General features: G+C 41.2%; 1 protein-coding gene across 1 annotated transcript in view; it reads right to left on the bottom strand.

The window, feature by feature from the left end:
* Positions 1–7346: 7346 nt before the first annotated feature.
* Positions 7347–15058, bottom strand: part of usp32 (ubiquitin specific peptidase 32) — a 102367-nt gene continuing 94655 nt past the window's right edge. The window contains exons 29-34 of the mRNA XM_084716810.1: positions 14525–14645; positions 10981–11172; positions 10613–10838; positions 9328–9758; positions 9149–9241; positions 7347–8098 (exon numbers count right to left, since the gene is read on the bottom strand). Of these exons, the coding sequence (XP_084572936.1) occupies positions 7925–8098; positions 9149–9241; positions 9328–9758; positions 10613–10838; positions 10981–11172; positions 14525–14645 (1237 nt within the window). The 3' untranslated portion in view covers positions 7347–7924. The remainder of the gene's footprint in view (positions 8099–9148; positions 9242–9327; positions 9759–10612; positions 10839–10980; positions 11173–14524; positions 14646–15058) is intronic.

Below are 15058 nucleotides of genomic sequence, written 5' to 3'. Positions count from 1 at the left end.
CGAGACATTTTAGGACGTCATCTTGGACATTGGTTTAGAAAATGGTGAAAAATGTTGATCAAACAACTAATCGATTAATTAAAACCAAAAACTATAAAACTAAAAACTCTATATTAGGCTAAACAATTTCACTATATTTTATGCAGAGGTAATCCAAAAGTAGTGGAAAGTAATCAAGTTACATTACTTTAATATTGTGAGACATGGAGTACTTTACTTGGTACTTTAATTGGTACTCACACCGATCAGACATAACATTATGACATTGATCCCCCTTTTGCTGCCAAAACAGTCCTGACCCGTCGAGGCATGGACTCCACTAGACCCTTGAAGGTGTGCTGTGGTATCTGGCAACAAGATGTTAGCAGCAGATCCTTTAAGTTCTGTAAGTTGTGAGGTGGAGCCTCCATGGATCAGACTTGTTTGTCCAGCACATCCCACAGATGATCGATTGGATTGAAATCTGGGGAATTTGGAGGCCAAGTCAACACATCAAACTCGTTGTTGTGCTCCTCAAACCATTCCTGAACCATTTTTGTTTTGTGGCACGGTGCTGAAAGAGGCCACAGCCTTCAGGGAATACTGTTTCCATGAAAGGGTGTACATGGTCTGCAACAATGCTTAGTTAGGTGGTACGTGTCAAAGTAACATCCACATGGATGGCAGGACCCAAGGTTTCCCAGCAGAACACTGTCCAAAGCATCACACTGCCTCCGCCGGCTTGCCTTCTTCCCATAGTGCATCCTGGTGCCATGTGTTCCCCAGGTAAGCGACACACACACACCCAGCCATCCACATGATGTAAAAGAAATGATTCATCAGACCAGACCACCTTCTTCCATTGCTCTGTGGTCCAGTTCTGATGCTCACATGTCCATTGTTGGTGCTTTCAGTGGTGCACAGGAGTCAGCATGGACACCCTGACTGGTCTGCAGCTATGCAGCTCCATACACAACAAACTGAGATGCACTGTGTATTCTGACACCTTTCTGTCAGAACCAGCATTAACTTCTTCAGCAATTTGAGCAACAGCAGCTTGTCTGTTGGATCAGACAACACGGACCAGCCTTCACTCCCCACATGTATCAATGAGCCTTGGCTGTCCACAACCCTGTCGCTGGTTCACCACTGTTCCTTCCTTGGACCACTTTTGATAGACACTGACCACTGCAGACCAGGAACACCCCACAACAGCTGCAGTTTTGGAGATGCTCTGACCCAGTCGTCTAGCCTTCACAAACTCAGTCAAATCCTTACGCTTGTCCAGTTTTCCTGCTTCTAACTCATCAACTTTGAGGACAAAATGTTCACTTGCTGCCTTATATATCTCACCCACTAACAGGTGCCATGATGAAGAGATAATCAGTGTTATTCACTTCACCTGTCAGTGCTCATAATGTTATGCCTGATCAGTGGATATCGGAATACATCTTTAAAATAACCCTCCAAACTGTGGTGCTATTTTTATATGCATCTTTACATTGTTCTTTTTTTTTGCTTTTTTTTTTTAGGAAAATGTTGCAGATTATACCTTTTATCTTTTGTGCTGTCTCTTGCTGTGTTGCTCTTGGCCAGCAAACAACTGCCCTCTGAGATCATGATAAAGTTGAAGTTGATGCTCAGCAGTGGTAAAATAGTGAAAATGACCACAGCTTTTTAAAAATATCAGACAAATGTAGTAAAAATGACAATCATAGAAATGCACGAGTTTAATGATGTTTCACAGAGCTACCTGCTCCAACATCGTGCTAACTTTGATAACTTTGCTGTACACCTGCTTAAATGTGATTGGATGTTACTGGTCAGCTGGTAGTGGAGCTGCAACGATAATTTTTCTCAATTAATCGATTCATTAATTCTGTCACAGTCTTGGCAGTTGAAAAATAGCTCCAAACACAGCAATTGCGCATAACAAAGGAAGGAACAGCTGGACAAACTAATAAACCAAACAACAAACATAAAACAGCTGGAGCTGAAATAATTAATCTATTATTAATCCACTATTAAATTAATCTGCATCTACTTTGATAATCAAAGGTTTTGAGTAGGTTTTTTAATAAAATCAAATTTCTCAGATTTCAGCTTCTTAAGTGTGAATATTTTCTGGTTTCTTTACTGAATATCTTTGAGTTGTGGACAAAAGAAGACATTCAAAGACATCATGTTGGACTGGACTGGAATGGAGAAAATGGGAGAAAATAATCACTACACCGCGGATCTGAAAAATAGAACCAAACGTGACAAGATCATGACAGGATTTGTTGTGACAAAAAGTCTCAGAAAAATAGGCCAGTGAAGTCTGGGCTTAAAGCCACAACACCTGAACTTCCTTAATAAAAAAACACTATTATTACTCTTCTGTCAAAGTTCAAACGATCATTAGAAGCATCAGGAAAAATCAGGAAGAGTCTGGAAGAATCACTGGAGGAGCAACAAGTTCTGCCATACAAAGTTTATTGATCTCTCTATCTAGAAAAATCAACAAACATGAGTCAAACCCGGGTTAGACTGAAGAAAGAGGTTCAAAACACCCTATTGTTTCCCAATCCTGGGAATCACATGATCAGGTTGTCGTCAGGCTTCTACAGAGGCTTGATGATGAGCTGATCATGCGAATCAGGTGTGTTGGAGCAGAGAAACATCTAAAACATGCAGGACAGCGGGCCCTGAGGACCAGGGTTGGGAAACACTGTGCCCTATTATATACCAGTTTGGAGGCTCCTCCCATTTTTAACATTTTGGCTTACATTCAAACATATTTATATATCAAATATTGTCTTATTAGTCCTTAATGTCATTCATATTCTACCAAATTGCTGCTTCCCTTAGATTCGCATGATTTATTCTTGTGTTTTAAAAAAAAAAAATAATTAAAAGACAAAAAGATTTATTATTTCAACAGATAAGAGAACTGGCCTGAACGTGAGCCTGGATGCTGGGAAAGCACATAGGTGACCTAGGTGATAAATACTGCTGTCAAACCCTTCATTACAACCACTCTGGAAAACACCAAACAAAACACTGCAGCAGTATTGAATGACATATGCTGGATGGATGTCATGACAAAAATATACCACTACAGATTAATCAATTGATTAATTATTTTGAGTTATTTTTTATAATAAAAAGTTGAAATTCTCTGTCTTCTTTTGTCCATAGCCCAAAGATATTTGGTTTACTGTCAGAGGAGCAATGAAACCAGAAAACTTTCACATTTAAGAAATATTCTGAATTTAAAGAAATTACTTCATGTTAACTGATTATGAAAACAGCTGGCGATTAATTTACGAATTGATTCATAATTGTTGCAGTTTATAGTCAAGCAACTGATGAAATGAACTTTTGCACCAAAGTTAAAATATTTTATGTGGACTGACCTTCATTAGAGCCACACCGACAGCATCGACACCGACCGACCTTTAAAAGGCTCTGCGTTCCTCGGAGTACAAATAAAAACACGTGTCAGCCTGGTGTTGTCATTTCCTCTGCAGAATTTAATTTGTTGCTTGGGTATTTTGTTACAGATCAACGGTATCACTCCATATACAACTACAAGTACAGTATTTTGTACAGTTCATATTCAAATACATAGTTTTCATTGGCTTATTTACAAAACACATTTTTTATGTACATGTTTTCATGTCAGTGCAATGTCACTTTCTTTCAACAAACACGTTACAAAAAAAGTTCTTTAAATTAACAACTCTGGTTCAGATCCAAACTTAAATAAAAAGAGGCTACAGACACTGACAGACAGCTCAGTAGTAGATTGCACTGCCTGCCGACACTCCGAACTATTCTTCTGGGGAAAGGTATGGGGTCAAGTGGGTGGGGCTTCCGGTGAGGGGGAGGGGCTTAAGATATCGTCCATGTGGTTCACAGGATCGGTGTTTGCCCAATTTCAGCATCAAAGCTCAGTTCTTTTTGGGCACAAAATCTTGAAAATTGTGCTGAAATTAACCCAGACTTTAAATTGTAGTTTTGCTAATACAGTTAAAGCTACAGGTGTGGTTAGCTTAGCATCACACATGTAGTCATTTGAGGGAACATTCACAGCCAAAAAAAATCAAAAAAAGTTGACAGCTATTGCACCGTTAAATGAAGCGAATATTACAAACTGCGTTCTCGGGACAAAGCCTTTGGAAATTTTTTTCCCTTTGAGCCACGTGATGACGTTTGGAACACGGACACAAAACGGACAGCTCGGTGCAAAAGGCAGGAGGGTGGAGGAAAAACAGAGCTGAGCAAGCAAACATAAATATCACTCATCTGTGCATTTCCATTTGTTCAACAAACGTACTCTGCAAAGGAAAATAAACTCTCATTCAGCGTCAGATATCTCTCGATACATCCACGACGACTCCTCAAAAATACAGCAGCTAAAACGGGGCGAGCACAGATTCATGTCCCGCGATCGAGGAGACAAGAGTAGGGGAACCGTCGGCTGTCTGTTCACAGTGATTAGACCGAGCCCTGCGCAGGGGAGGTGGGGGGGGTGAGGGGGAGCTCCACACACGCTGCTACACGCCAGACGCTTAAGCTCCGCCGCAGCAGTTTGTCGATTTTCAAACGAACCTCAACAGTCACATCAAGTAGCCAAACCCTTCAGATCAAATGAAGAACAGAATTTAGATTTACATCAGATCAATACGTAGAGTCCACACACAGAAAACAATCGATCATCTGAGTGGTGGGTCCAGATTTTTACAGTTCAGACACTGCAGCACTCAACACAACAGTAAACCGGCTGGTATCAGAGGGTCCAGTCGTGGGAAGTTTTGGTAACACTGTATTCCACAGGTTGGAAATTTGTTGATTCCGAGGAATTTCCTTAAAACAACCCAAATTTAAATTACATATTAATTATCAGTTCAATATTGGAAACTTTATTCTCTATACATCTTAAATAACAATAAACTGGAGCTGTTCCAGTTGAACACTGCCTCCATTTGTCCTGTAACTGGCAACGAATTGCAGAATTCTTAGAATGACTTTATGGACCTTTTCTACTAATGTGATGAATGTCATTATCATGAGAATCTTTCTCAAAATAATGATTTAGTCCCTATTTTCAGGCACTAACTTGTTATTTGGAAAACATTTCTCATTATAAAGACTCACAGGAACTTTTCTTCTGTCACCACATTGGTGGAAAAGGTCTTCTATAGCATCTAACTTCCATTTAGGAAACGACTTGGTCTATGGGAGGCAACAGATGAACTCATCTGAGGGCCCCAGGGCAAAAATGGGCCCCCACCCACTGGGTGCAGTGCTTCGCAAGATAGTTTTTAGTATACGAATTAAACATTTATTTAGGAAAATGCACTATTAAAGTACAACATCAAGTGATATAATAAAAGCATTAAAACTAGGTTTTGATGCAGTTGTCTTGTTTGACAGTGTACTGGTCCATAATATCAAACAAATTTGCTGTGGTGCCCACAAGAGTCTGGGACCCTGAGGGGTCTGCCCACGTTGGCTGGTTTAAGACCCGTAAAATCAAGTGTTACTGAAGCTTCCACAGATATTTCGCAGGGGGCCATCTTGAAAAATCAAGCTCACGGCGCACGTGAGCGCTCATGACATGCGTCACAAGTGGCCTTTAAAGAGCAACTTAACACTCACTTTACTGACTTTGAATGGTTTCACTTGTCACCTTGCTGCAGTGATGATGTACAGGTGTACTCCAGGACACTGTGACATCACTGCCGGATGTGGTCTGAGGTGTAATAAAGCACATGAGACAGGCGTGAAACCAGCTGTATAAAGCCTTCTGACGCTGCAGAGGGAGCTGTGCGAGGTCTGATAAGTTGCCTTCAGTGATTCCATGGCTGCAGAGTTGCACTGTGGGTAATGTAAGTGACCAGGTTTTGACAAAGACGTACACGTGGAATAAAAAAAAAAAAGAAAAAAAAAAATAGACGATATTTCTGGTTCTGCTGCATTGATTTTGATGCTTTTTTCAACCGTCCATCATGTGTCTGACAGTCTTATAAAAGTACAACGCTAAATCCGTGGAGCACTTTTTAAAGTCGCTCTTTATGTTAAAAAGGTAAAATCATTTTGGAACTACAGCACAGTGATATCCCCAACGTCCCAACGTTTTCTGGCTTCTGACTGGGGCGTTTTAGCATGAACATGAGATCACAGATGAGTCTGAATGCCGACGACTGAGACCTGCAGCAGGTGAAAGGTGCGACAGTGCTGTGGAGAAAAGCTTGACCCCCTCTAGGCGTCACTTTGAGATAAATATCCATTCCTGACCTGAAGTGGCTCCTGAAGCCTGCCTTAAGAAAAGAAACATCACAACAATAAAATAAATCTTTTATAAAACAACGCAAAAAAAGAAAAAGAAAAAAGTATTAAACATATACTGTATATTATTCTTTAAGCGTCTCTCTTTTGAAATCATGGCACCTGTCCTAAACAAACCACTGAAGCTTTTAGAGTTTGGGAGAAGTTGTGGGAACACACAGGTCAACATTGCACAAATCACCACTGACATTTGGCAGCTGTGGGATGAAGCACAGTTTTCATGTCCACATCAGGACCTGTGTGAGTGTCCTCTAAAGGAGGGGGGAGTTTTTTTTTTTTTTTCCTGAAATGCGTGTACCATGACTCCTACACTGGAAGGAAGCATCTTAATTATTATTATTAATACTGTCACAGACTTTTAGGGTACAGTTGGCTGACAGACTGCGTGAAGCGATGAGGTAGCATATGACTTATGTTTTTCCCTAGTGACACTATCACTAAAATCTTTAGACAACCATTTTTCTTTAAAAAGCTTGTCAAAATATCCAATCCACTAGATACCAAATTTCAACAGGTTGTTGGCCTGTGGTGTCAAATATGACACAAACACAGGTTCTTTAACTCTTGGGCTCCGTTAACACTTGGCATTTAAAACTGTATCCAATCATTGGCCGTGCGTTTACACCTGGAATTCATTCAGTGATATACAGGCTCAGATCTATGCAAGCACATTTCCACCAACAACAGAAAAACAATATCCCCATGGTAAAGCTTAACTATGAGACAAAAAGTCATGATTATGTGAAAAAAAGTCCTAATTATTATAATTGTGAGATTAAAAAAGGTCACAATTATGAGATGTTTAGCATTTTTGTCTCAAAATTATGACCAACTCACTTTAATCACATGTACCTCCTAGTTTTGACTTTTTGTCTCATAATTCCAACTTTTTTCATCTCAAAATTACTCAGTTTTGACACCTTTATCTTCTAATTTTGACTTTCACCTCCTACTTTTGACTTTTAATCTCATAATCAGCTTTTTAATCTTATAATTGACTTTTTTAATATCAAAAATAATGACTCTTAACTCAAAGTATGAGTTTTCATCTCACAATTTTTCATTTTAAGTTTTTAATCTCATATTTATGACTTACCATGGGGACATTTTTCCTTTACTGGTAGAAATAGGCCATACAGATCACATGATAACCATTTTTTTCATTGTGGCATCACAAGTGATAAATGCACAGTAACAAAGCAACATCACTTCATAACTTGGCCATACTGGCATACATTCAGAGATGCGTAAGTATGCAAGTATATGTTGACGTATGATATGGCGAGGGTTGTCCACATGAGGGGAAGGGAAGAAGATGAGGGAGGGGGGGTTGTTTTGTCGGGCTCAGCAAAGTGCACCAGTTTAGTGCTTTCACCACGGCTTCATTGTTGTCTTGGCAAACCTTTGCACTAAATCCATGTTTGCGATCAAGTGTAGAAAGTGCTGCGACGCGAGACAGAGACCACAGTGGGACTCTGGTCATTAGCAGTTTGTGAGAATTCTTCAGAACCATCTGAACGTCTGGGGCTTCCCGCTCAGAGCAGCAAGGGGGAGGAAGGTGGGGAGCAGAGAGCAGGTGTAGTGCTGGCTGATGGAAGACGACGTGCCATCACTGGAGGACACAGTATTTCTTGTAGTCGGACTCAAAGTCTTCGTCCATGCTACTGGTGTCGGCCATCTTCTTGCCATCGATCTTTGGCAGGAACTGGGAATACTCGACGCCCTGCTGCTCGTAGAAGAGGATGTAGGCTGAGTCGGTGTCGATCTCCTCAGAATGCACCTCCTGGAGAACATTAAAAAGTAACACACCACAGGGGGTGAGGTGAAGAAACATGCTGATGAACCTGCTGAGTGTTGTTACAATACCTGAGACAAATCTGCAAAACATCACAAGCACATTTAAATGGATAGTTCAGATGTTTTGAAGTGAAGTTACCACTTCAAATAATCTCTCTACTATACATCAGGCCAGTCATCAACAGTGTTGGGAATAACGCCGTTATAAATAACGCCGTTACGTAATGGCGTTATTTTTTCACTAACGGGGTAATCTAACTAATTATTTTTTCCGCCGTTACAACGCCGTTACCGTTACTGACGGTCAAAAGCGGTGCGTTACTTACTCTGAATAAATTGAAGAAACTACCAGCCGTAGCGAGTCTACTCTGCTCTGTTTATTTGTCATCCAAGACTTGGGGTGCGTTCAGGTTCGAGAATAGCGCACGTACTTCTTATGACTCCAGGCTGTTTGTCCCTGCTCATTCAATTAGACAATGCTTTCCAAAGCTTGCTAACGTTTCTGTGTTTGCTACACCTGAATGCTAGCCTCGTTCCCATCCCCCACTGTCAGCCAGCAAGAATGCTGCTTCCATCTTGAGGACGGCAGACGCTTTGAGGCTGACAGGAGGAGGAGGGGGACGAGGCTACCTGAATGCACCCCCTGGATAGATGCGATAGAAGTGATTGTGATTGGCTGAGGTTTAGAGTCATGTGTCATGGTAAGCCAATCAGAGCCGGTGTTTTCACACACAAACCGGAACAGCACGTGCGGCAAACACACACACACGCAAAACAGATGCAGAGGGATATGATGGCAGAGCATTTTTCAAATTCTTTGACATACAACAACTTCTTTTTAAAGTAACGGAAATAGTTACTTTCCCTGGTAACTAGTTACTTTTACTATAGAGTAATTCAGTTACTAACTCAGTTACTTTTTGGAAGAAGTAGTGAGTAACTATAACTAATTACTTTTTTAAAGTAACGTGCCCAACACTGGTCATCAATGGCAAAATGTGCTGTTAATGTGGAGACAGAACATGAGGAGTTTTACCTTACAGCTGCTGTCATTGTAACAGTACCACTTCTCATTGGGGTTTTTGGCATATGTCACATAGTGGCCTCCTCCCAGGATTCCTGAATGGCACTGAGGAGATAAAGCAGAGAATATTTTAGCCTGGTATCAAAGCAGAAACAGCCAATCAGAGCTACCTGTTATCTGTGACTTCTTACTGATATTGCATAGAGGTTGTAGATGGCGTCCAGACACATGTTGTCTCTGTGCTGCAGCAGTGAGTTGTCGGGGTCCATGCTGCTCTCTGTGCTGCAGTCTGAGCTCAGCCCGTTGCTGTCCCCGTTCACCAGCACCACGTCGCAGTGGCTGCTGGACGCCTCGGTGCTGCACGACGATTCTGACACCATCGCCTCTCCCGACGCCGCGTTCCCGTCTGCATCCGCCTGCGTCGCTCCATCCCGTGGCTCGGCCTCAGGGTTAGCAGCTCCGTCCAGGTTCTCCTTGCTGTTGGAGAGGCGGTGCCTGCTGCCCAGCTGGGGCAGGCGTAGACGGCCCGGCCTGCGGCCTCCGCTGCCAGTCTTTGGGCTGCCGGAGGGGCTGCTGGTCCGGCTGAGAGAGGGCGCTGACTTCCTGCTGGAGGCAGGGGAGGCTGTGGGGAAACCACAGGGTTAAAGTTACTTCCTGTGCAGCTCAGTCATTAGCCGCTCTGCTAAATTATACGTCAGTCTGTTTGGTTTCACATGCGGTCACGCTCATCACGAACGGAAATGCAGACATCTCTTTAAAATGTGCTTACAGTCTCAGTACATGAGTGGCCTGCAATAACTAAGATAAGATAAAACAGACTATTGATTCCACACCGGGGAAACAATAAAAATATTAAAATAATAATAATAATAATAATAATAATAATAATAATAATAATAATAATTAACACAACACAGGCTATATACACCTTTTACATAAGCAGATATATGGAGATACATGGACAGACGGATGAGTATATATGGATAATTGTGCAGGATAATTGCACACATTGTAAATATACACATAATGTGCAGCAATACACTATGAGGAAAAATCTATAAATAATATTAATAATAATGGATAAATTGCACAGAGAAAAAACAAGCTCTGGATTGCACAAGTAGAATACAGGAAGCAAAAATTCACAGTATGAAAATAAAATTGCACGGCCTGATTTAATAGTGAAAAATATGGATATAGTATATTGCACAAGATAATTGCACATTAGACTAACTAAATGTCAAGCTTAAATCCTCACTCCAGAGTATTCTGGCATTTTTATGATATTTCATATTTTTCTGAGTCATTTCCAGGCAATGTTGATTTTATTTATTATTTATGTTTTGAGATGTATTGTAATGTCTTTACATTGTCGGAAGTGTTATGTGTACTATTTGTCTGTATTAATTAAACAAACTTAAACATGAACCTAACTGATGTTTTATCAGTTAACAGCGGCTGGAGGGGGGGTGGTACCTTTGGGGAGGTTGCAGAAGCCGGCGGGGGCAGAAATAGAGGACAAGTTGTCTTCTCCGACCCTCAGCAGGTCCTCGCTCTCACTGCGGGAGTGGAGGCAGTGCTGCTCCAGGTCTCTGGGAGCCAGGAAGGCGCTGGGGTCAAAATTTTCCCGTGGGAACTTGACAATCTTCTGAGACTTGATCCAGCGGCCGTTTACAAACTGGAAGCGCTTCAGGTGGACGATCTGAAGGAGAGCGCACATGTCACAAATACTCTGTCCTTGAACTTTTTTTTTTTTTTATGCAAACAGTAAACACCACACAAACAAGCTGTCCCCTGTGAGGACAGAGCTCAGGTCTGACACAGATCAGACGTCATCCACTGACCAGAATGGGCGGCAGCCTCCAGAGGTCCAGCTTCTTAGTGGCCAGCCGGTGCGTCTTGCACTTGGAGCAGTAGTAGAGCTCGTCCTCACCCAGCTCCTCTTCGCTGGTGAAGGCCTTCAGGCAGCTGTCCAAACTGATGGGCTCAGCCTGGGCCCGACGGGACTGCTCCACACTGCAGTGCTCCTCCACAATCTGCAGGGACACCAGGATGGTGACATACTGAACTCGAGGAGGCATCACACTCACCTGATGGTGTCTGCTCTCCCTCAACTGCTAGTGGAGGGAGAGCAGACACTCTGGAGTCTTTTAAAGCTGGCCCCATTATATTAGCTTTTGAAATCTTGTTCACAGATTCTCTTCTCTGTAATCTCAAACATCTACACAACAAGATTTAAAAAATAACAGTGCTTCAAACACTACATGGCATTACTGATGCAGTTTTTACATCAAAATTAGTGCAGATATGCAAGATTTGTAAGCATGGATAAACCTGCTAAAAATAGATGATTGGCCCTTCTCCCACTGCCAGCAGACCTGCATGTCATTCTGGTTTTTTTTTGTGATGAGCACTGAGACTCAGCTGTGTACAGGAGAGCAGAGATAAAGAAGTGTCTGTGTCAGCTCTCAGTCATTTTGATTGTAAATGAATCTCTGTGGTTTGACCTTTAGTTTCTCTCCTGTGTTTCTGTTTGTACTTTGAGATGTGTGTTTCATGTTCACTTTCAGCTGCAGAGGAGTTTCATCAACATTACTGCAGATGAAATCGCAACATTTCCTGATTTTGCTGCTTCATAATAAATGCTTTTAGTTAACAAAATAACAGGGGACTCTTATTATGAAGAATTTATAGGAAGTAAAATGTTTAGCCATCGTTCAGCTGCTCGACTATATATGAGCACTTCATTAATAAATACACACCTTTAAGCAGGTGTAAACTTCTCTGTGCTGGGCTGCAGCACCAGGTCAAACCCAGTAAAGCAGCACATTTGGATGAAAAAGAGGCAATAAGCCTTCATTGCCTCAGTGCATCAGTTTTAATGTCAGTATTTGCAGTTGACGCAGCCTTTTTAGCAGATAAAGTTTCATAATCCAGGTGCCCAAATAGCAAGGTGGAGCCATAGACTGGTTATTAAATAATTTGAACTCCTGTTTAATATATTATCTATGGTTGAAGGGAACTATTTTCCTCCCATCCCCTCCTCCCCAAAACTCAGGGAAGCTCGGGTTGACTGCAGGAGCTCTGGAGGAGTGCAGGACGTGTGCAACTTCATAAACAGACAATAAAATGAGGACGTGTCCTCCACTGTGTGTTGATCAACTGTTTATAACTGTCAGTTGCCTGTCAGTGTAAAGTTAAGCCTGTTATCCTGAAAACAAGGAAAAATCTGCTGTGAAAATACACACCTTGGAGCTGGAGTTCATTGCCTACCAAACTCCATTAACATATTACTCAATTTAACCGTTACTTACATGCAGTCCTTCTACAAGATTATTAATGATCTTTTACGACTCACAAGCAGACACGCTCATTCCGCAAACATTCGGCTTTAATTTGAACTCTAATTGATTAGAAAAAGGAGCAAACAAAAACAGTTATTTTGGAGATTTCAACTTGACATGTTTCCTTGATCTCTGATGACATATCATGGTCATTTTCTGAGTTATTACTAATATATTACAGATTTCTCCTTTAAACTATTGAACAGTACACAAAGTAGAAAAATGAGCTCCACCTCCACCAAATACTAAATTGAAGTACAGGGCCATTCTGTGGTGTAATACTTTTTTTTAATACATTAAATACACTGTGTTGTTCTGGAGTAACATTTTGCGTGCTGTACCTATACTTGTAATGGAGTATTTTATTAGTGTGGTATTGCTGTTTTTACTTAACTGACCGAGTGTACCCCTGTCTAAATGTAAGGGCGATGTGGACAGTGGTAGGGCTGGTGATACGCCCAAGGGAGAAATCCCATTGCTGACAGGTATGGACATGTACTCATAGCAAGCAGCTTTACTTGAGTACACAATGTTAATGGGACAGCTTGCAGGTCCCTGGATCCTGGAGGCTTTACTGGCTCTCACTCTTCAGCCGACTGAACTGAGCATTAAACAGCTCACTGGGAGCTCTGTGTGGTCAAACTCTGAACTACAGCAGTTTCTGACCAGCAGGTTTATATTTCTCTCTCAGCTCTTATCTCAAAATTTGCACAATAAGACACGCAGCAAGAGAACCACAGCGATAAAGTCATAACTTTGACCTGGTCTGTGCTGGAAAAGTCTGGAAAAGAAATCAGCCTAAATGTCAGTGGGACACAGTGCAGTGGGACAGCAGCACTCGAAGGTCAATCTTACTTCTTACATCTGATTTTTAAGCTCAATTATTTTTCAAGAGCTTGTTTTGTTTGTCTACAAATATCAACTACAGTACATGAGGCCTAAAACTCAAAAATAGTGACAGGTATCCTCCACAGGCAGTTAGACAAAGAAAAACTGTGCCACGAAGACATAGTCCTGAGATGTAACCATTACACTTCTTTATGATTCTTTATGAATGGCTAATAAATGTGAATTAGAGGAGAAATCTGTCATATATTTACTCTGTTTACTCAGAAAATAACCATGATATGTCATCAGATATTAAGGAAACATGCTAAGCTGAAATATCCACTTCTCTGACAACAAGGCTGCAGGCATGGTGCCCCCCTTTAAAATGATTCCAGGCTGGAATAATTGTTTTTGTTAGCCTGTTTCACGTTAATTAGAGTTCAAATTAACGCAGAATGTTTGCCGAATCTGTAAGTGTCTGTTTATGGGTTGGAAGAAATCATTATTATCCTTTAAATTCCTCTCCTGGTGCTGTATAACAGAAACTTCCTATCTTAAATCAGTCCTAAACACATCCCTTATCAACTTTTATGTCTGTTACCTAGCAACCAATGCTAGTTTTTTCATCTCGCTGAGCAAAACTATGTTATAAAAGTTGTTTTTTTCTCATTAAAACATAATGAAACAGGCACCGAAACAGAAGAAAATGGAGCACAAAGAAAAATGTTCACTTTGGGCAGGAGAAATCCCAACTTACAATGCTAACTCAGAGGATAAAAGAAAGAGAGTGGGCTAACACAGCAGACATGGTCTCCACTTTATCCAGCATCCACGATGTAAAAGCAATAAAAGAGCAGCCACACAGATTAAACAAGTTAGCTAAAACTATCAGGTGGAAAAGTCAAGATTAGGAAAAGCTAAAGTATCCTAAAGTTATGAGAGTTTATAGAAGATTTTGGGAAAGTAAGATGCCTGTGTAATACATTTCCTATCTTAAGTTAGGATGAGAACTGTTCATCGCTTTTTTCCTAAATCAGGTCCTAACCCTAATTACCATGGTTACGAATAGTTAGGATAGGATCTGAGATGGGATTAAGATCAGATCTGCATGTTAGGACGTTTGACTGGGGTGACTTTATCTGGTGCTCCCAGTCTGGGAGTGTGTGAGTGTGTGTGTGTGTGTGTGTGTGTGTGTGTGTGCGTGTGCGCGTTTTACCCTCTCTTGGGAGGTCTGGTAGCGGAGGTGCAGGGCTGTGGGGTCCCAGTCCACAGCTATATAAGCGTTTCCTACAGAGGCTCTGTCCTCTGTACACTCTACTGTACAGCCTCGACAGAACCTGAAACACACACAGACAGACAGGCAGGGATGGCTTCAGTACAAAGACAGGTTTAGGCTACTCGGAAACTTGGAAGCCATAAATTATTAACATTCATAGCTTAAAATCAAAAACAAATGTGCATCTAATTCTTGGTTTGGTTTGTTTGTTTGTTTCCAAAGTTAGTGCATCATTCCCATCCTAATTTGGGCAGAGATAAGAAAACATTTCCTGAGATTTTATTGGCTTTTCTGTTTATTGAACAGTTTCTGCTCTGGACAAAAATCTGTACTTACATTTTAGATTGAAATGATATTTTTTTGAGGCCAAAGAGACAATTTGAGGCCAAAGAAAAGCAGGACAAAATTAAGCCAAAACTGAGATAAAATTATAACACTTGCAAAAGACACTAGAGCACAGAAGAAATAAGACAA

Source organism: Lutjanus erythropterus, chromosome 4 (assembly GCF_056507025.1).
Source record: "Lutjanus erythropterus isolate fLutEry1 chromosome 4, fLutEry1.hap2, whole genome shotgun sequence".
Lineage (NCBI taxonomy): Eukaryota > Metazoa > Chordata > Actinopteri > Lutjaniformes > Lutjanidae > Lutjanus > Lutjanus erythropterus.
The sequence above is the reverse complement of the archived record's forward strand: the minus strand, read 5'-3'. Positions and strand labels throughout refer to the sequence as shown.